The 21,459-nt window shown below is 39.3% G+C and overlaps 1 protein-coding gene across 1 annotated transcript in view; it reads left to right on the top strand.

Annotated features, from left to right (window-relative positions):
- EXOC5 (exocyst complex component 5) overlaps positions 1 to 16,839 on the top strand; it is a 28,273-nt gene extending 11,434 nt beyond the window's left edge. The window contains exons 5-18 of the mRNA XM_066552035.1: positions 620 to 684; positions 1,117 to 1,145; positions 1,292 to 1,401; positions 1,878 to 1,922; positions 2,031 to 2,171; positions 3,266 to 3,348; positions 3,830 to 4,039; positions 5,206 to 5,353; positions 7,419 to 7,527; positions 8,199 to 8,319; positions 8,714 to 8,800; positions 11,038 to 11,146; positions 12,462 to 12,677; positions 14,459 to 16,839. Of these exons, the coding sequence (XP_066408132.1) occupies positions 620 to 684; positions 1,117 to 1,145; positions 1,292 to 1,401; positions 1,878 to 1,922; positions 2,031 to 2,171; positions 3,266 to 3,348; positions 3,830 to 4,039; positions 5,206 to 5,353; positions 7,419 to 7,527; positions 8,199 to 8,319; positions 8,714 to 8,800; positions 11,038 to 11,146; positions 12,462 to 12,677; positions 14,459 to 14,647 (1,662 nt within the window). The 3' untranslated portion in view covers positions 14,648 to 16,839. The remainder of the gene's footprint in view (positions 1 to 619; positions 685 to 1,116; positions 1,146 to 1,291; positions 1,402 to 1,877; positions 1,923 to 2,030; positions 2,172 to 3,265; positions 3,349 to 3,829; positions 4,040 to 5,205; positions 5,354 to 7,418; positions 7,528 to 8,198; positions 8,320 to 8,713; positions 8,801 to 11,037; positions 11,147 to 12,461; positions 12,678 to 14,458) is intronic.
- The last annotated feature ends 4,620 nt before the right edge of the window (positions 16,840 to 21,459 follow it).

The following is a 21,459-nucleotide window of genomic DNA, read 5'->3' on the forward strand; positions in this document are numbered from 1 at the left end:
TATTCAGCCTAGCAAAGCAGTCACTAAGCACTGCTTAGATGCACTTCCTGTGCTGACTGATGGTGGAAAAATAATTGATAAAAGGTTCTGCTGCCCAGAGCAGAGCACAGATTTGCATGCTGTGGTACCTGTTCATTAACTTCTGTAGTCATGCAGCTATTCTTATCTTGTAGCTCTGTAATTACCTGACTTCCATCTTGATTTTTGCTTTGGACCTCAGAGTTTCTAATCCATATTACATTTCTCCTTCTTTGGGAGAATTCTCTGTTTTATTCCCCCTTTTCCCCTCTCCATGCCATGCATGGTCATGGCTTTTTTTGGTATGAGCTGTTTGTCCAGACAGCTCACACACCTCCCCAGACATCCCCAATGGGAACATGTAATGTGACTTTTCATCACATTTTGACCTATATTACTTTATGTTAAAGAAAAATACCTTAAGCATCTTAAAAGTACATATGGGAACTTGGAGGGGCTGATCTCTTCCACGGGTATGTCAACTCAACCAGCTTTAGAGATAGGGACTTTGTGTATGAAAATTGGACAGTGCAGGGGGAGGAAGGGAACAGCCCAAAATCAGACCTTCTTTAATGACTCTGTCATGTTTTCCTCTCACCAGATTAAAGAGGCAGCTGATATTATTCAGAAACTGCATTTGATTGCACAGGAACTGCCTTTTGACAGGTAAAAATCTATCTGAACATCTTTTTAAGAAAGTAAATCTTCACACAGCTATGATTTTTCTGATGCTTCCCTTGTCTCCCCTTTTGGTGCTGTGCTTAGGGATTCATGGAGCTTTTGAGCTGGATTGTGTGCTTATTTCTCTCTCCTCTATTCTCAAATTTGTGTTCACGCGCTCATGTTGTAGGATCATCTTTACATACACATCCTAAACTGCTTAACAGACTTTTAATGGGATAATTTTGCTTTGCTGACTTAATGCTAGATTTGAATTAGATGCTTGTAGGTTTTTAGGGAACTTTTCTGTCGTCTTTGTGCTGCATGTTTTCATTTTTAAGCAGAGTGCCTGCTGTTCATGATCCAGGATGCCTGTGATTTCTCATGTGATGTGGATTTGAATTTAATCATGCTATTTTTTTTTGTTGTTGTTAACAGGTTTTCTGAAGTAAAATCAAAGATAGCAAGTAAGTTATCTATCCAGTTCAATCCATATTGCTGTATTTGAATTGTTAAAGATGATTAAAGAAGTAAGCAATACTGTCAGTATTACAGTTTTTGCCTGAATTCCGTAGCCTGATGGGTTTTTGTTGTTATCCCCTTTTCTCTCCAGGTAAGTACCACGATTTAGAGTGCCAGTTAATTCAAGAGTTTACCAGTGCTCAGCGCAGAGGAGAAATCTCCAGGATGAGAGAAGTAGCAGCAGTTTTGCTTCACTTTAAGGTAAAAGCTGAGGGGCTTAATTTAATATGTGAATAAAATCAACCCACAGCACAATAAGTGCCTGTTTTGAGTGAAGGTATTTGTGTGGGCACAACCCTCATGTCAGATAATGTGTCACTTCAGGACTGAGGTGCTCAATCTGAAATCAAGTGCAGGGGAATACAGGAGAGAGATGAGGGGGATTGGGGGCAGCATCAGTGGGGAACTTTCTAAGATAATCTTCTCTTGCATGGGTGTGACCTGACTTTCATGCTTGAGAAAGAATGTTGAAACTTGAGGTATAGATCCATGTAGAGTGGTGGTAAGTGGAGTTATGTTAGAGATGTGAGAAAAATGAGTTTGGAAAAGTCTGTGCTTTGAATGAATTCTGTTTGTTTTTTTTAATTAACTTTTTCACAAGCTTTGTATTTCCTTGATTTTGTTTTGCTCTGGAAACATGAACATCCTGCTCTAACATTGTTTTGCTCCTTTCACAGGGCTATTCCCACTGTGTTGATGTGTACATAAAACAGTGTCAAGAGGTAATGCACTTTGTTTTACATCATTTCTTTATTTACATTACATTATTGATTTATTTAGTCCTATAGGTTGTTGGAAATATATTCTAAAATGTGCTTCTCAATCCCTAGGGTGCATTCCTGAGGAATGATGTCTTTGAAGATGCTGCCATTCTCTGCCAGAGAGTGAATAAGCAAGTTGGAGAAATCTTTAGCAATCCAGAGACCGTGCTAGCCAAACTCATTCAAAATATCTTTGAAGTTAAACTTCAGGTATTTTAAATTTTAACATGTTGAAGTTCATTGAGGCACCTCTTAATAAAAAAATATTTCACCTGATAATAGGAATTAATGAGAATTTACAGTATTTGTAATCTTTGTATAAGGGTGTAGAATCACCTCATTGCTCTGTAACAATTAGGACAGATACTCAAGCCCATATCAAATAAATCTCCTTGTGCTCTGAATACAGGGTGACTGCAAATACTCAAACTCAATATTAAAATCATTAGGGAATTGCTGTGTTCATTGGGTAATTCATGAGATGTCATACACAAGTTTGATTTCTTCTCTATGCCCCCTACCAAGAATATGTCAGGAAAAGAACTTCCACATTTCATATCTTTAATTTGCTCATTCCTGCATTTGGGTGTTGTTTGTGAGGTTAGCATTGAATAAGTGAAAATCATTTATGTTGTGAGTACTGTCTTGCAGCTAATGCAATATTTATGAAAATCTAGAGTAATTGAAAATGCTAAGTTTTTCATCCTGCAAATAGACCCGCTTAAGTTCCTAAAGTCCAACAGCAAGACTTTCCTTGCAAAAAGCAATTTCCCTGTAGATGTTGTTCTCATAGTGCAAAGATTGAGCTTGTGTTTCACCCCCAATTTCGTGTGTCAGTTTTGAATTAGTATTTTATGCTAAATTATATTTTTGTTCAAATATTATATTTTGTTCAAATGATAAGAAGTCTCTAGGCTTGTATCTGCTTTGTGTATGTATTATGATAAGCAAATATGTAACCATCTCCTTTGCCTTGTCCACTGCAGAAATGCTCTGAGGCCTCTGGTGCTTTTGATTCTTAAAGGGGATTTTGTGTTAGTTGGTCAGACATATTTTCAAAGCCATCTGTCTTTTGTCTTTGCTTCACACATTACTGTTTTGTAGTATTAAATCACTTCTACAAGTGTTTAACCCCCTCTGTGGATAATGCAGGAAGTGTAAATTAGAGATGTAAAACCAAAGGAAAGATGAATTTCCTTTAAGTAAGATCTACACTGTGCAGGAAATTCCATATAATCTAGGAAGTAGTGAGTATTTCATTTGCTTGTCAGTTAATCTTCTAACAGATGTACCAAATTTTGCAGAGTTATGTGAAGGACCAGCTGGAAGAACACAGGAAATCAGATGCAGAACAGTATCTTAAAAACCTCTATGATCTATATACAAGGTATGTATATATCAATGATGAAATTATTGGATTGAAGCTATTGGAAAATAAACAGAATTATTGTCAAGAAAAAGGAGCCAAAAATGTAAACTTCTCATCAAAGCTGTAAATTTTTTATGTCTGTTAACCTTTACAATGATGGGTTTCCTAAGGAAAATTTAAAATAGCCATTATTATTTTCAATGGGTATTATTGTGATCTTCAAGAGTAATTTTAAAACTGTGGAAAAGCCAGTCCTCCCCATCTCACTGGCAACTTGATTGCAGTGGAGCTGTGTGTAATTAAACATGAATTATGTGAAATTCTTTACTTAAATGTGAAACTGCTCCAAGTCTTAATCACCATCAGGGTTCTGTTGTGCTGTACTTTACAAATGTGCAATGTGTAATTCATTCTGTGTACTTTACAAACGTGTAATGCTGTAATTCATCCACATTCAACCTTTTCCTCCCCTTCCCTTCTTTGTTTCTTTTGCATAAAGAACCACTAATCTGTCAAGCAAATTGATGGAATTTAACTTGGGTACTGATAAGCAGACTTTCTTGTCTAAGCTTATCAAGGCCATTTTCATTTCCTACTTGGAGAATTACATTGAGGTGGAAATTGGCTATTTGAAAAGTAGGAGTGCAATGATTCTGCAGCGCTATTATGATTCCAAAAACCACCAGAAGAGGTCCATTGGCACTGGAGGGTAAGTTCCTTTGGGGAAGTTTGATAATTTTGAAGTGGAAGGGAGGTGGTGAGGGGAGAAAGGCTGTATTTGCCATGTCAGATGCACAGTGATGAACTGCCAAAGACCTACAGCTTTTTATAATTTGCTTTCACTTTATGTTCTGCTCAAAAATGTGTTGCTCTCAGTACATGTGAAATGTACTCAGTGCATGGTATTTGTACATACTGGAAATGAAAAATACCAGTTAAACCTATGTTTCAACTTAGGATCCAGATCCACAAAAGGACTGAAGCAAAACTAAGGTACCTAAAGCATGTATATGTGTGTATCTAAAAGCATACATTTTTTTTCACCTGCCCAGGTCTTGTGGTCCCCTCCCAAGACCTAGGAAGGGGAAAAGACCATAGCAATGTCAGTGAGAAAGCTCTTAGTGAGCCCAGAAGATGCAATGGACTTAGAGAAAGGTAAAACAAGACTTCATTATCCTCAGGGTAGAAAAACTAATGAAGGAGTAGTGAGAAGTGGGATAGGAAGTATTAAAAATTGTGTGAAGCAGAGGTGCTAAGGCTACTGCACCTTTCAAAGAGCTGCTGGGTTCAGTGTGTCAGGAATGAGGAATGATATGGAAAAAGCAGTAGTGAAGTAATTTAAAAAAAGGCAAAGATGAAAATTTAATTTTCTTGGGGAAAATTAAATTTATTGTGGTGCGTAACTGTATGGGTTGTTTTATGCATGGAAATGTGTTGAAGCATGCTTGACTAAATAAAGAACTGCTGAGATAATGGATGAGGATGAGAGGATTTGTGGGTGTGGATGAGATAGGAAGCTCTCATTAGTGTTTGCAAGGTGACAGAGAGGATGGAGGCTAAATCTGTCCAGAGAGCAGAAGTGCTGCAGGATTCCAGTGAAATCACTCATCCCACAAGGGAATGAATAGCTGCTCCCATGTGTGAATGTGCCATTCCAGAACACAGTTGACCATGGAATCAGAGGTGGTAGTTTTGCATTTACTGCCAAGTTTTGTTTTTAAAGCTTGCAAGACTTGTCTTAATGCTTGCACATCCTAAACTGTGTCTTGGGTCCTGTTTTTTGAGTTAACAACTAAAAGATGGTAAATTGTTGTTGAGTTTGTGTGCCAAAATTCCCACCTGGTGAAATCTTCTTGGGGTTTGTCTTTGTTCCAGTATTCAAGACCTCAAAGAGAGACTAAGGCAACGAACAAACTTACCCCTGGGGCCAAGCATTGACACACATGGGGAAACCTTCCTGTCCCAAGAAGTGGTGGTTAACCTTTTGCAAGAAACCAAGCAAGCTTTTGAAAGATGTCACAGGGTAAGTTTGCTTCCTGTGACCTCCCTTAGTGGTATCATTTGGTGTGTGAGATTAAGTCTTGAGCTCAAGTTTTTGGTTGAGGTGTGATAGGAAGGTTGTTGTAGATTTGGAAAGGAAAGGATATTTCAGTTGTCTCTTGTGTTTTTCATGGAAATGGAGCCACAATGGAGGCTGAGGGTTTGTTTTTCCATGTGGATCTAGTTGTAATTTGGGAGTATTAATGCTGGCTGGTTTTGGAAGAAGTGGGGATGGTTAAACCTACTGGCTGCATTGCTTTTCTTACTAAATAAGACCCAAAACCTGAGAAACATTTAGTGTGGTTTTCTTTTCCTGCTTTTAAAATACACTGTTCAACAGCTGTTTTCCTGCCTCAAGTGTAATTTCTTCTTACATTAGTGAATGATCACCAATAAAATGCTGAGAGGAATAGTCTTAAACATTACTTACCTTGGTAACCCTCTACAGTTCTTTAAATGCTTCAGTCCAACATGAAAAAGGTATTTTACTTCTGATTAAATTGCTGGTTTTACTGCCTGTCAATCATATTTCTCTGGTACTTGGTGTAAATGAAAACCTTTGAAATTTAATTGCAGACTTAAATGTGATATTTTTTTATTAGCTAAACACACTGATTTCTAGGAAATTCCTTTAACATTCTCAATGAGCTTATGGCAGAAAAACTTCAGATGTTTTAATATTTTATAAACTGAGTGGAGCCAAAGACAGAACAGGGTACAGACTTTTACCTGGACACCCTTGGGATCACCACCTTCCTCAGGGTGAGAATCACTGCTCTAAGGCAAGCAGGTGGATCATTATTTTTCTCAACATCATAGTTGCTAGAAGCAGTTGTTAAATTCATGATATAAACTGTGGTTTTTTCCACATGTGCACAACCTTTTGTTTCTGTTGAGATCAGATATAATATAAATTATTTCAGAAGAATTCTATTTGAGTGGAAACCCCAATGGATCTTGGCACAAAAGGAGATTTCCAGAATTAGGATTTTAGAATTTAGGGGTTTGTGGTCAAAGCAACTCACTGTTGACAAAAGATAAGTTAGTCCCTGGCTAACTAATTGTGGTGTTTATGCCACATAGCAGATGTGTGCAGGGTTCTGCCAGCTGTGACTGCTTTAGGAACAATAAATTGGTAATTCTGATGTAGCCATATATTGAAATATTTCACTGTTTGGAAATCTCTGTTGTTGGGTTTTTGAGTTTTTTGGGGGGAAATACAGCAGAAATATTTGTGACTGTTGTGTAAATTACCTGCAGTTGCAGTATTAATCTTTCTTCCTTGAAGCTTTATAAAAGTCTTCACCTAATTCCTTAGGAACCAAAGCTGGTTTTCCTAGGTACAAAAGCCCTGTCACGTTTTTCTTTAGAAAAGGGATTTACTGACAGGTTGCTGTCCAAAATCCCATGTTGCTTACAGCTCATCAAAGTCCAGATGCTGAGTGTAAATGTGGCCATTGCTGCACTTAATAAAAGTGTTCATGCTCCATTGACTCCAGCTGAACTGTGCTAAATGTAGCCCAGGTTCAGCTGCATTATTTTTGCTGCAGTGCTAAAAGAGCACAAACTGGAGCTCCAGCTAACCCAGTGTCCTGCTCCTCACTGTGGCCAGTGCCAGGAGAGTGTTAAAAGAATAAAAAATACAGGGTATACATAGAGTAATCTCTTCTGTGTGCATTTTCCCAGCATCCAGTGGCATGCAGGTTAGGCAGTTCTGAGACTGCATCTGGAAAACTGTTGTAAGGATTATTAATTAATATCTTCTTTTATTATTACCCTTAATAATTATTATTAGAAACTGTTAACACTTTTGCTTATTGTAGCATCCTGTTGTAGCTTCAGTTTACTTGTAAATGCTGAAGGGTTTATTGCTATTACAGTCTGTTCCTGAATAATTCTCTGTATGGATACTTTTCATTTTGAGTAAAATTCCAATTATTCTGGAATACCTGTTACATTTTAAGCTTATCCCCTATGCAATATCCAATAAACTTTCAAATCTATGTAGAACTGACCTTTAGGATATTTTTTTTTCTTTTTCTTTAAAGCTCTCTGATCCCTCTGACTTACCCAAGAATGCTTTCAGAATTTTTTCTATGCTTGTAGAGTTCTTATGTACTGAACACATCGATTATGCATTAGAAACAGGCCTTGCTGGTGAGTACAGAATTTCCTGAGCATTTCATCTCCTTGGCCTTTCTGTGCAGATGATCTTTGCTGTGCCTTATTGATTGGCCTTGTTCAGGATGTGTTGGTTAAATTAAATCTGTTTTGTGTGTTGGGGGGTTGACATTTAATGGTTTCTAAAGTGTAACTTTCATTTGGGGAATTGATACGCAGATGGAAACGCACTTCTGTCTTTAGAAACATTTTTGTCATAGACATCAGCATTCCCTTCCTCTGTATTGTGTCATAACAGGAGAATATTTTTGTATTAAATCACAATGTTTATAGGAATTCCATGCTTGTTTGTATATTTGTGTGCTTAGAGGGACTGTAAATAAGAAAACTGCTTGTTTAAAGAAGTTAAAATCTTGACAGTGAGAACCTGTCTGTCTTGTAAGACAGCATCAAACTCACATTCTGAAGGAGTTTTTAAATTGACTGCTCTGTTTTGCCATCAGAAATGTTACCAGTTAGGTATTTCTTATGCTTGTTACCAATATAGCTACAAAAAGAATTCTATATATGGCACCGTGGTAAATTTTTGAAACTCTAAGCCTGTGATTTAAGCATTCATGAAAAAAATCTGCATATTTAAAAAGTCATCGTGCTAATTATAAGAACTGCATATCGTTACAATTCTAATGAAACCTCCTTTGCTTCAGGCATTCCCTCTTCTGATTCAAAGAACGCAAATCTTTATTTCTTGGATGTTGTCCACCAGGCCAATACTATTTTCCATTTATTTGACAAGCAGTTCAATGATCATCTGATGCCACTGATCAGGTACCTTTTTTATGATTAATATTTCCTCTGGTCTTTTTTTTTTGGGAAGAAAGCAATTTTTTTTTTCATTTTTCATCTCTATTAAGAGGAGTTTATGCTTGGAGTAGTTCAACTTGATATTGTGGGAGGGGGAAGAAGGGAAGTTTAAACAAATTGGTTCCTTTGGAAACAAATGGGAGAGGGTGAGCTCCAGGAATACTGATAATGAGGAAGAACATGTTGCTCCATGGAGATTCTGCTGCTGCATTCCAGTGGGCCTCAAGGGGGTTTGTGGCTGTGCCCTTTTCCTGCTGGGGTGGGAAATCTTCACTAAATTCTGTTGGAAGCAGCAAACCCAGCAGAGAAATTAGTTTTGATGTTTTAATACTGTCACACATCTTCTATACTGTTGCAGTTCTTCTCCTAAATTATCTGAATGCCTTCAGAAGAAAAAGGATATCATAGAACAAATGGAAGTGAAGCTGGATATGGGCATTGATAGGCAAGTAGAGATTAAAACTTTCTCTTAATCTTTTTTTTTTAAACCACACCTTTGTGATATATGTTAACTGGCCTTTTAAACATGAATTTTTCCTCAACTCAAAATTGATATTTTAATTTTTTTAAACAGATAAACACCATTATTGTGCACAGGAAATTTAGATTTTGTGTGGCTAGAGGGTCATGTTTTCCATGGCAGGTTTCTGACCCAAAAATGCTTCTGGTAGGATGTTAAAGGATTTTGCTTATGTTGAAAGAGTGCAGTAATTCACTCTTACCTTATTGTCTCAAACTGGTGTTTTTCTACTTTGAAAGAGGGAGAAATGATGATTGAAATAGGTTAAGCACTTGCAGGATTTCCATTAGGAGCAAGGTTTGACAAAAATAGGTTAAATGATTTGCTGGGATCTGTGCAGTGCTATGGATTAGACCGAGTCGTGGAAGTCTGGAGACCTGGAATAATTTTGATTCTGACATTGACTTGCTTTGAGGTTGTGACTCATTTAATCTTTTTTCTATTTCTCAGAATAAAAATGAGGGGATAGCTATAAAAATTGCAAATTAAAATCACAGCTGTTTTGCAGCAGAGGAAAATAATAAACTAACGAGCTTCATATTAGGAAATGGAGCTGTTGTGTGATGCCCTACTTCTGATTTGGGGTATTATTTTCTGCAAGTGCAAGGAGAAGGTGGAAATAGGGAGTGTAAGGTGGCAATTGAGATTTTAGCTGCTCCTGCTGTAGGTGACCTTAGAGGTTTAAACATGAATTTGGAAGCACTTGAAGCACTGAGGCCATAAGCTCAGATGTAGATAGATACAGGTCAGTCATCAGTATTACAGTGGTTTGTATCTGTTTGTGTTAAATAATAAATTTCTTAAAGACTTAGGAGAACAAGTTCTTGCCAGAAGACAGTATAATCAAAGGTTTGTTGATGAGGAATTTAAAAAAAAAATTGTGTTTCAGCACATAAAAAAAGGGAGATGAGTTTTGAGATGAACATTCCATGTAAAATGTGTTTGTGGGGCTGTTTTGTGCTGCTTTGTGGTGCCACTGATGCTGTTGAGAATTGATTGTCCTGCTAAAAGGAATGAGTTTAAAAAATAAAGCAAAATTTTGAAACATTGATGGTTTCACCTTTATCTAATCTGGAAAAGTTCAAGTGCAGCTTCTTGAAAACCATTCACAGCAATTATCTATCTCAGTAAAAGTGATTTATTAGCCAAACAGAATTAATTCAACTGGTTTTCTCTCAGTATGTATTTTGTGTAAACATCCTTCTGGGAGTATTTAGTCCAAATGGAAATTGAGGAGAATGCAAGATATTATTTCTTTAAATTTCTGCTGGTATGTGGACTTGGAACAAAGTAGATCTGAAATACAAGCCTGAGCTCTATACACAGGAATAAAAGGAGTTTTTTCCCTCTCTGCTTGCATGTAATCTTCTCCACCCCACCCCAGCTTGAATCCTTCAAGGTCTGGAACGTCCCTGACAGTTTTGTTTGGGCAGGTTGGGGGGATGGAGGGGGTGAATGACAGGGGAGGGGAAGAGAAGAGAGCCAGGGGGATGTTCCTGGCCCAGGGGGATACTGGGAGAGGTTTGCAGCCTCTGTCTCTGCTTTGCTGCTTGACCTTTGCTTTGGACTCGAAGGAAAGCAGAGCCTTGACCTTAGATAATGTTCTGAACAGATAAATCCTATAAAGGAGAAATAATTGATGCTGTAAAACTCCATTAGATTTCTGGGAGCAAGAGAAAAAATACCAAGCTCTGGCAAAGGAAGAAGTTTCTTCTTTGCCCTCACCCTTCCTTCATTTTCCAAGTGTTTTCTGAGGCTTGCTTCTGACTAATATGCAATGTGATCTAATTCTGCTAAACTCCTTGGAATGCTTCCTTCTGATTCTCTCTGAAGGATGCTGTCCAATTCCTCTGAAGAGCTAGCTGGATTTGAATGGATTACCTCACAATTCACATGTCCCCTTTAAAAGCAGCAGGCCAGCAGGCTGCATGCTCTGCTCCAAGACACTGAACTTGGAGGAAAGAGTTCTTAGGATTTTTTTTGGCTGGTGCTCCTTTTTCTAACTGCTTTCATAAAATCTTCTCTATAGAAAAATGGGTTTTTTCCCTCATTGCTTCATGCTGCTTAGTTTTGTCCAGAATTGTGTCAGTATATATAAATATAAAAGTCAAGGAAATGAAAAAGTTGCCTTCAAAACACCATCTGTATTTGTAACTTTAAAGGACACTGAATTGTATGATTGGACAGATGAAGCACATCTTGGCTGCAGAGCAAAAGAAGACAGATTTCAAACCAGAAGATGAGAACAATGTTTTGATTCAATATACAAATGTAAGTAACCAAAGTCTCAGCTCATGAGTGTTCTCAGGCACAAGATGCTCCTTACCAAACGCCCATTAGACAACATGTGCATTTACTTAATTTACTTCCATCTTGCACCAAACACCTCCAAACTCTGTTCTGGACTATTTTGTCAAGCTGAAAAGGAACATGAGTAGTTTTTGTCTAGTGTCAGACACAAATCAGTGGGTGCTGGAGGAACTGGCACATTCTTTCCTCTCCCAAGAGGCCCAAATTTGGAACAAGGCTTTTAGCTGATAATTAGCTTTAAGCTATCAGTTTCAGAAAATCAATTATCAGGTACTCTTCAGTTGCTGGGTGCTTTTTCCTCTCAGAATGGCAGGAAAGTGGCAAAGCATCACAGGTACAGCATGAACATTTTGCTTCAGTGTTCTTTCCACAGTGAATGTCTCTGAATCCCAGCCTAGGGGCTGCTGGGGTAGCTCACATTAGGGAAAAAGGCAGGGAGAAGTAGGAAAAAAACTCAGTGGGAAGAAGTGAGAGCATTCCCTAAATGCCTGCAACCAGGTGGGAATGGGAGAAGTGCAGCAGTAGGACACAGACTGTGGTACTCTGTGGAAAGGGTGAAAATCCCTGTATGGCTCTTAATTTGGATTTATGATTGTGACTCACAAGAGGTTTTTAATCACACCCCTTTGGTGGATCACTAAATTAAAAATCCAGATTAAAATGTTCTATTCTGAATTGCTATGAACTATGACTTATTTGAATATTTTCTTGCATCCATCTTTCTACTTGCATTTTTGCACCTTAGTTTGGCAAATAAAAAGATATGTGGAAAATTATTAATTGGAGAATAAACTTTTGCAACACATCATTGAGATTAATCAAAGTTAGTAACTGATGTTCAACTTACAATGTGGAAGAAAGTAGATTGGCACAGACATATTTTATGAAAAATCCTTTTGTCAGGATCTTTTCTCCTGAGAAGCTGAGAACTTCAGCTTCTTCATGTTTTGGAGAATTGTTTACCCAGCATGTGAAATTGTTTTTATTTGATGACCAATGACAGCCACCTGTGTCAAGGCTGTGAGCAGTCACAATATTGTATTACCATTCCATTCTTTTCTTTGCTAGCTTTCTGATGAAATCCTTTCTTCTATTCTTTTAGTATAGTTTTAGTATATAATTTTCTTTTAATATAATATATATCATAAAATAATTAATCAGTCTTCTGAAACACGGAGTCAAGATTCTCATCTCTTCCCTTGTCCTGGGACCCCTGCAAACACCACCACAGTAGATTACCTAATTCTTACTTATTTCTTTCTATTTTTTAATCTAGGCTTGTGTTAAAGTGTGTGGGTATGTTAGGAAACAGGTGGAAAAGATCAGGAATTCCATGGATGGCAAGAACGTGGACACGGTTTTGATGGAGTTTGGGGTTCGTTTCCATCGCCTCATCTATGAGCACCTCCAGCAATATTCCTACAGCTGCATGGGGGGAATGCTGGCCATTTGTGACGTGGCTGAGTACAGGAAGTGTGCCAAAGACTTCAAGGTGAGCCTGTCTGTGTAGCTGTGATATTTTCTGAAAAATCCCTTTGCTAGGATTTTTTCTCCTGAGAAGCTGAGAGGCCTCAGGAACAAAATGTAACCAATGGTTATCTGCTGCTGTGGAATGCAACAGGTGCATCTGGGATTGGTCTCCTAGAGTTGTTTCTAATTAATGGCCAATCACAGTCCAGTTGTCTCAGACTCTCTGGTCAGTCACAAGATTTTATTATCATTCTATTCTTTCATTTCCTTGCTAGCTTTCTGATGAAATCCTTTCTTCTGTTCTTTTATATAGTTTTAATGTAATATATATCAGAAAATAATAAATCAGCCTTCTGAAACATGGAGTCGACATTCTCATCTCTTCCCTCATCCTAAGACTCCTGTGAACACCACCACACCTGTCCATCAGGAGGTAGTGATGGTGCTAAATCCTCTCTCTCCTCATCTTTGGAAGATACTGTGGGAATCCTTAAAATCTGAGGGTTTTGGGAAAGCTGCAAAAGGCAGGCCTCATGTTGGAACCCAGGACATCCCTCTGGCTGTCCTGGATGGCTTGAGCCCCTGCCAGGGGCTCAGAGACCTTGGCACAGAGCCCAAAACCCCCTGTGCCTTTGATTTTGATCCATGGAAAAAATTACCAACCTTATATGAGGAATTACAAGTCTCAAAAGTTTAAGTAGAATAATAATTAGTTTGCCACAGGGTGAAAAGTAGAATTTTGGGGTTTTCAGAATGGGGGCTCAGGGTCCCAAGATGAGGGAATTTGGGCGTGCCTTGTCCTTTTTCCTTCTTCTTCCTAGCCTTCATCTTCTGGGTGATGTTGGCACTTTTAGATTGGTTTAGAGTAGAAGCTCACTGTCTAACATAGGTGATAGGTATTGGGAAGTTACTGTAAATAATGTACATGTGGTTTTTAGTATAAAAGATAACACTGCTCCAAGGACAGGCAGTGTGCCTCAACCCAACCTGCCAGACAGACCTTGGTGGGCTGGAGAAAGAACGTTAGAGTAAGAAACAATCAACAACCTTGAGAACCAGAACAGAGGAATTGTCACTCCTTCCTCGACTGCTGGGCTGAAAAAAGAGACTTTCTAACACATCTCAGGGTCACCCTGACCAGCAGAGATTCCAAGAGCCTCAGAGACAGCAGAACTGTGATTAGAGCTGAGCAGTAGCCATGAGATTGGTCAGCAGAAAAATTATGTAAGAAGTAGAAAAGTAAGGACAAATAGAACAATGGTTTGTGTATTAAAGCTTGTCTAGAATAACTCCCTAACCTGCAGAAAAGTATGTCTGGTGAGATATTAGGATGTTTGAAGCTTAATAAGGAGCTCAGTGCATTGTGTTTTAAGACTTACAAGCAGGTATTGTGTTTGAAATAAGCAGGCATTGTTTGAACCAAAGGTACCTGTGCTTATAGTGGTTGGATAGAACTACTGTCAATGTGCTTTTGCTTTGTGTGATTGGTCAAAAAACTTTTAAAGTAAGGTGTAGCATTAAGTTCTTGGTCTGCTGATGGCATCTTCCCATTGTCATAACCATGTAATGAGGCTGATGCTGGAAAATAAACCAGCTCAAGGCCGTTCCCAGCAGTCCCATCCCATTTGTGATTTGTACACAGCCCCCAGCCAGTGATAGATGTAAATGGATATTCTGTTATAAGATTTCAACCTTATGGATATTCTGTTATAAGACTTCAACCTGATGGATATTCTGTTATAAGACTTCAAGCAACTCTAGTTTAATTTCTGGTTTTTTTCCTTTGTTTCCTCTTGTCCACAGATTGCGCTGGTCTTACAGCTCTTTGATACCCTGCATGCACTTTGCAACCTTCTGGTTGTAGCCCCAGATAACCTGAAGCAGGTTTGCTCAGGAGAACAACTTGCTAACCTGGACAAGAACATCCTTCACTCCTTTGTCCAGCTGCGTGTTGACTACAGGTCTGCTCGTCTGGCTCGCCACTTCAGCTGAGAGCATGGCAGGAATCCTTGCACCTTTGGGCAGCCTCAGTTGTTAGAAAGCACAGGGAATTATTTCTTACCAACCCTGGGTGTAACTTTTGTGGGACAGTGACTGTTCAGGGTAAAGCAGCAGCCATATTTAAACCTGGCCATGTGGAAGGCGAGCAGGTAAAAATCTGGATGATGTTTCATGTTAGCTCAAGTTCTCCCAGTGAAGAATTTCACAAATCTACTTGCTACTGATTTATTTTTTTTAATTGGAAACATGTTGGTGTAGGAGAGCAAATGGTGCATTGAAAGTATTTTAGTCTTCAATATTGAATTATCAGATACCATTTGTTAGACTTGAACTACAGAGCATAGCGTAGGTAATGGATTACATAGAATAGACCAGTGTAAAAACATTCTTCATCAATTTTAATGACTTAGACTTCAGCACAGCTAATCATAATCAAATTATCTTTGATTGGTGTTTCTAAGTCATTTCTTTCATTTAAAACGTTATCCTGCTCAATGTAATTTCTTGCTCTAATTAATTAGCTTGGAATTTCTTTGAGATGTAGGAGTAAAATACTATCCCAGAAAGACATAATTTATTCATTGTGTAGCATTCTAAACAGAACTAAAGTGGTGAGAAGTTTTGGATTTTTTTTTTTTAATTTTATTTTTGGTTCTTTGGCTTTGTTTTGGTTTTTTTTTTACCTAATAGTCAAGGGCCCACTGGAATGTACTGGCATTGTATGATCTGACATTATTGTTTTTGTTTGATACCAGCACACTGAATTTTATATATGCTCCTGAAGTAAATGCGGCTGCCTTGCCTAAGGCATCCTTATTGCAAGGGAAGGTGCCCATTGTTGGGTTACTTAAAAGAACTTTTTCTCCTGTCTTATTTTGTATGTAAATAAATTCAAATTGTAATGAAGTGAAAGGATAAAATGTAGCCCAGTTTTTGCTATGTGGCAGGAATGGCCCCAGCAAAAACCTAGAGTGGCAAATTCTCATGCTGAAGAGAATTGATCCTCAGTGCCTGAGCAATATAAAATGTTGAAGTGTGTGAAAGCTGCTCTTCCACTGATCATAACTTTGATATTGGACAGAGGCTACTCTGTGTCTGTTGTGCTCCAGGGTTTATTCAGGAGTTCCTGACATGGACCCACAGTGTGCACACAGTGAACTGAAGCAGCAGTGGTGTTTGAAACCTCTGGGCTGGCTTTTCCACAGGCAGCTGGAAATTGTTGTAAATAGACCTTTTTTTTCGGAGTGGGCTCTTGTGGAAACCAGGTTGGAACTGCAGTGGAGTAAATCCTTTCTAACACGTTCCTTCTACTGTGGGCTCAGCACATTATGGAAACTTCTTTGTCTCCCATCTCCAGAGCAGCATTTCTATCCATTCACTCTAAGGGTTGGTCAGAGAATTGAATTTTCCTCTTCTGTTAAAGAATTCCCAGGTGGGGTCAATATTGACAAGACTTGTTGGAACTTCTCTTGCTTAGCTGGGGTTCTCCTGCTTCCTTTTGGATTTAGGGGAGCATTCTGTCAGTAAACAAGGGAATGGATGCCAGCCTGGCTCACAGCATCCAGGGAAGTCTGGCTGCTCTGCTGGGCTGCTCTGCTCTGTTCCTTGGCCATGGCAAAGCCACAGAGGGGTTTGGACACTGGAGGAGGCACCTGCTTGTACTGCTGCCATTTTTGTTCCAAAAGCTCTGATGTGAATTCAGATGATACCTCTCTGTTACCTCTGTAACTGAAAGCCAACAATTTTAAGGCTGTGGTTTTATGAACCAATACAAAATCTTTCTACAAAAAAAAAAAAAGAAAATAAAAGCGTCAATTTGCTAACACTTCAGAACAGTGAACATCATCTTGAGATTGCAGATCACAAAAGTGCTTCAGAATTTGTTGTATGACTGTCAATTTTTTTAAGGTTGTATGAAATGTATTTACCATATTCTTTGCTTTGTTAGCTGTGTTTTCCATGCATATGCTCAGTGCAATATTTCCATTATGCCTGTTAACAGGAGGCAGCAAAAAGTAGGTGAACACTTAGATATGTAAACTCTTCCTCAATAAAAAGAATTCCTTCCAGATACTTTTTTCATTTCATTTCCATGTTCCTCGAAGATATTTATACTCAATTGTATAAGCCCTTCTATTTAAAAGAAAAAAAAAGAATAAAAGTAATTTTACTGACCAAATTTATCACTGGTGTGAGCTTTCTCCTTCCTTTAAAAAACCTCCCCATGCACACACTGGAATTTCTATTTCTGGAGAAGGCTGCATTATCAGTAAGTTTATTTTATAATACAAGTTGCATTGGGATAGGGTGGGGGAACTATAATTTTCACACATTTTTGAGTTCTTACAGCATATAATTTAGAAAAATATTTCCAGTGGCTTATGAATGCAATAAAATAGTATCTAAAATACAAATATGCCTTTTAATGTTCATATAATGAGTTAAAGTATTGCCTGTCTAATGTTCCCTTCTACAACATAGGCATTTATTTATCAGGCTGGCAGCCAAACCTGGGAGGGGGAGAGTGTGTGTGTGTGTGTGTGTGTAATTATGTTGTCTACAATTGGTGAAAATGGCTTTGCAGTAAACTGTTGTAGGCTGGAAAAGAAGCTGTGGGGTTTTTTTTTCAAGTCCTGTAATTTATCAAGGTCACTTGCTATTTTGTTCTGTTTGTGTGTGCACAGAGGGCAGGAAGGAATTCTGTAACAATCCTTCACAAATAATGCAAAAAATATGGGGAAATAGCAGTGCTGGGAAATACAAAGATAGAGAAATGGAGGGTAAGATGTGAAGAAGACGTGAACTAAAAAAGGATATGGAGAAGGAGCAGTTTTAAATGAAGAAGCACATGGAGGAGGAGGTTAAAATAGCAACGATGGAAACCTGACACACACATCAACCTGGGAGAAAAAGCAGGATTGGCATTGAATTTGCACAGCTGTGTCCCACCCTGAAATGAAATCAGCCTCCAGAGGAGAGGGGCTGGCTGAAATACTTGGCTGTGGAGCTGCTTGTTCATCTGGAGAGATGGATTCAACAGGAGGAGAATCCAAAGCCAGTGTGTGTCTGCTGTGAAGGACAGGTGCTGATGGGGGAGTCTGCAGGGAGTGGAAATGCATCACCAAGGTGCAGCCTCCATGGAGGGAAGGAGAATTTGCCTTCATTTGTGTCCAAAACCACAGAGCTGAGCTTGTGATTCTCTTTGAGAACCACAGTGAGCTGGAGGAAGGTGAGTGACTGCTGGATTTGAGGGTGGCAAGTGTTGGCAGAGGGAAATTCAGGCTATCCTAGCTATGGGGAGAGCACTTGGGTTGGGTTTGGGGTTTGGTTTTATTTTCCTCTTCCCAAAGTCATTTTAATTCATGGGTGGTGTGATGGAGTGTTGCCTGAATTGACTGCTCTGTTTCTGTGGGAGATTTTGTGTCTTGCAAAGTGCCTTGGTGAGGGTGAGGCCCCCTGGGTCCCTCCTGGCCTGGGTACACCTTGTCCTGTCCTTCCAACCACAAAGTTCCAGGTTTCTCAGTGCATTATGTGCATGGCAGTAAACATTCTCAGCTCTGGATGTCATGACACACTCCAGAGCAGGAGGTGGCTCTGGATTAAGTTTTCATGGCAATACCTGTCTTAATTCAGATTAGCACTTGACTTGAGCCACTCATAGCTTGAGGCTATGATTTTTTTTTCGGTACAAAGGAAGCAGCTATCTAAACAATTGCTTGTCTAACTTTAAATGCAGGTAGCAGCCCTTACCCTTTGCTCTTCTTGTCCCAGGAGCAGCAGGGAGGACAAGCCAGCCACCAGCTCTCTTCTAGAGGACAACAGAAAGGTAGGAACACATTTCTTGTCCTCATGTTCTGCTAGATTTTGGCTTCTGAGCATTATTTCCTCCCCACCACCTCCTCTGTGGTAGCTGTAAATGCAGGCAGATTTTTGTTTTGCTTCTGCATCAATGCTGGCATGTTGTAGGCTTTTATGTTTTTTCTCTCCTGGTGTTTCTACACCTGTTTTAAGGAGGGGAGGGAGGCAGATCTCCTGCCCAGTTACATTCAGTGCTTTGCTTGTCCTTTTTTCTCCTCCATTCTAATTTCTTTTGGTGGTAGGAGATTTCTCTACCACATCTTCTGCTTATCTTGCAGTGGGGAAGCAGCTGTGTTTGCCTGTTGTCTTTTCTCTTGTGTGGGGCACAGCCCTGTGTCAATACAGCCCTCAGTGTGTGTGGAAACCTTGCTTTCTACTTTTATTCTCTTAGCTTTATGTCCTTGTGCCCTGTTTTCCTTTCAGATCTCAGGACTGCACTATCCCTTCCCCTCTGTTCCACTTTGCCAGAGAGGAAAAAATCTTTAACTTTGTTGTGTGGCTTCTTGAAGAATTTTACATATTATCTGGTGCTTCTCTGTCCACGTGGAGCCTGGTGGGAGAAGTGTAGCTCCTTTCCTTTCATCCCTCTCCCTTCCCCAAATTCTCTCATCTCTGCAGGTCTCTGTTTCCATCTCTTTTCCCCTGACCTGTACATTATATTGAAACTTTATGGAAGGGGCCAGCCATGGGGGGAAAACTCAGATATCTCAGCTTTAATCTTTAGGTTATGTGCCAGGAAAGTAACATGAATTGCAAAGTTGAGCCATTTCTGAAGAGTATCATCTTAAATCAAAATTACTTGTTTTCATACTTGATTGAAATTTTCTTAGTAATTTATTTATTTGTAACTTCAGTTCATCCTGATATGGGATGAAACTAAAGCTGAGGCTTGCTTGTAGCAGTCCCAAATCCTGCTCATCTGCACTGCTGTTTATCCTCTGTGGAGTGAGGAGGCCTTGGAGCTGAGGCTGGAACACAGCTGAGCCACAGGCTGTGGCAATTCCCACCCTTGCCATGCCTTACCTGTCCTCATCCCTGCTGTGAGGGGCCAGCCCCCACATTCTCTGCCTGCCCTGACCAGCCATCCCTTCAGTGAAAAACCTTCTCCTAATATCCAGTCTCCCTGTGGAGTCAGAGTTGTTGTCCCACCCCACTGATGTGATTTTAAATCATGTGTGACCATCCCAAGAGCCACAGCTGTCAGTGCTGCCTTGTTCTGCTGATCTCCCAATGTGCAGCATTCTTTGAAGGCTGGAATTTTAAAATATTTCTTCTTGAAGTGTTAAACCTCCTTTCTCTCACTGAACCCCAAAATCATCTCCAAGGCTGCTGAGTCCAGAATGTGAAAGAAAAAGTGCTGGTTCAGGATCCCAGCACTGCAGCAACAGTGGTGCTGCTGAAAGCCCCTCAGGCTGTGTTTTGTTGTTCTCAGACCTGGATTTAGGAGAGAACAGACTAAGAGGTGTTGGCCCTTTCCATTTGTCCCCTCTGTGTGCACAGTGGGGCTCTGTAATTTTTGGGGCTGTTTCTCCCCCTGCCAAAGAAGCTGTTTGCACCACACACTTCCCTTGAAGTGATTCACCTGAACCCCAGCTGATCTGGTTTCTGGATCTCCTCAGGGCTGCCCTGGTCCCTCCCAGCCCCATCAAGGATTTATCTTGGCACAAAGGAGCCCTGGCAGTTCTTGGATGTGCAGCTGCTTTTCCATGATGGTATCATACTGTATTTGTGGCAGGGAGGAATGATGAATCTGATTCCATGTCCTCAGAAGGCTAATTTATTATTTTATGATACTATATTATATTAAAGAATACTAAACTATACTAAAGAATACAGAAAGGACACTTACAGAAGGCTAACAAGATGATAGTGAAAACCAGTGACTCTTTCCAGAGTCCTGACACAGCTTGGCCCTTGAGTCAAAATAACTCACAGCAGAATCCAATGAAACAATCATCTGTGGGTAAACAATCTCCAAACATATTCCAAAGGAGCAAAAAACAGGAGAAGCAAATGAGATAAGAATTGTTTTCCTTTTTCCCTGAGGTTTCTCAGTTTCACAGGAGAAAAATCCTGGGCGAAGGAATTTTTCCAGAAAATGTGAACGCCACAGCATCAATCTGTTGGGCACAGGAGCTGTTCTTCTCTCAGGGGCTCAGCCTCATCAAGGGCCTCTCTTTGCTTCTAAAGAAACAGACTGTGGAGAGAAGATGTGTCCAGAGCCACTTCCAAGCTCCAGGTGTTAGGATGAACAGTTCAGGTTCACCTGAGTTGCAGACAGTCATTGTGAGCCCTCCACTGATATTTGACTGATGTTTGAGCATTGTGGAGAAGGCAGTGAACATGAGCTTGCATTTGAAACATTTTTATAACATCCATTTTACTGTAAACAATTCATTAAAATGACTTGCTAAGTCTTAGGCAAGTGGATTTTTGAAGGTTGCTCATTTTACTTATCCATCCAAAGTCAATTTGAGTATGAATATATAACATTTTACTCATAATAGCAAACAACTTCAGAGAAGAGACATTTATTCTGGAGGCAGAGATTCAAACTAGACAGCAATGATGCATTACAAATATATAATTATTTGCACTAATATTTGAGCAGGTGGAATGGATTAGTACATGGTCAACATTGCACTGCTGATAACATGTATTTTTCTATATTAATATGTACTGTGCAACATGTATTAAAATTGTCAATAATTCATTTTAACAGAGATAGCAATATTTATATTGCTGTGTTCTACAGACAGCAGAGTGAATTGTTAAAATGTCTAAAGCTGGGCTAGATTTAACTTAACTTTGTTTCCCAGCATGTGTGGTTTTAATTTCTCATTAACAAAAAAAAAAAAACAAAACAAAAAAAACAACAACAACAAAAAACAAAACACCTTTCAACCTAGAAAGATTCTTGCTCTTCCATGGAATTTCTTTTCCAA

The sequence above is a fragment of the Molothrus aeneus genome, chromosome 6 (assembly GCF_037042795.1).
Source record: "Molothrus aeneus isolate 106 chromosome 6, BPBGC_Maene_1.0, whole genome shotgun sequence".
Lineage (NCBI taxonomy): Eukaryota > Metazoa > Chordata > Aves > Passeriformes > Icteridae > Molothrus > Molothrus aeneus.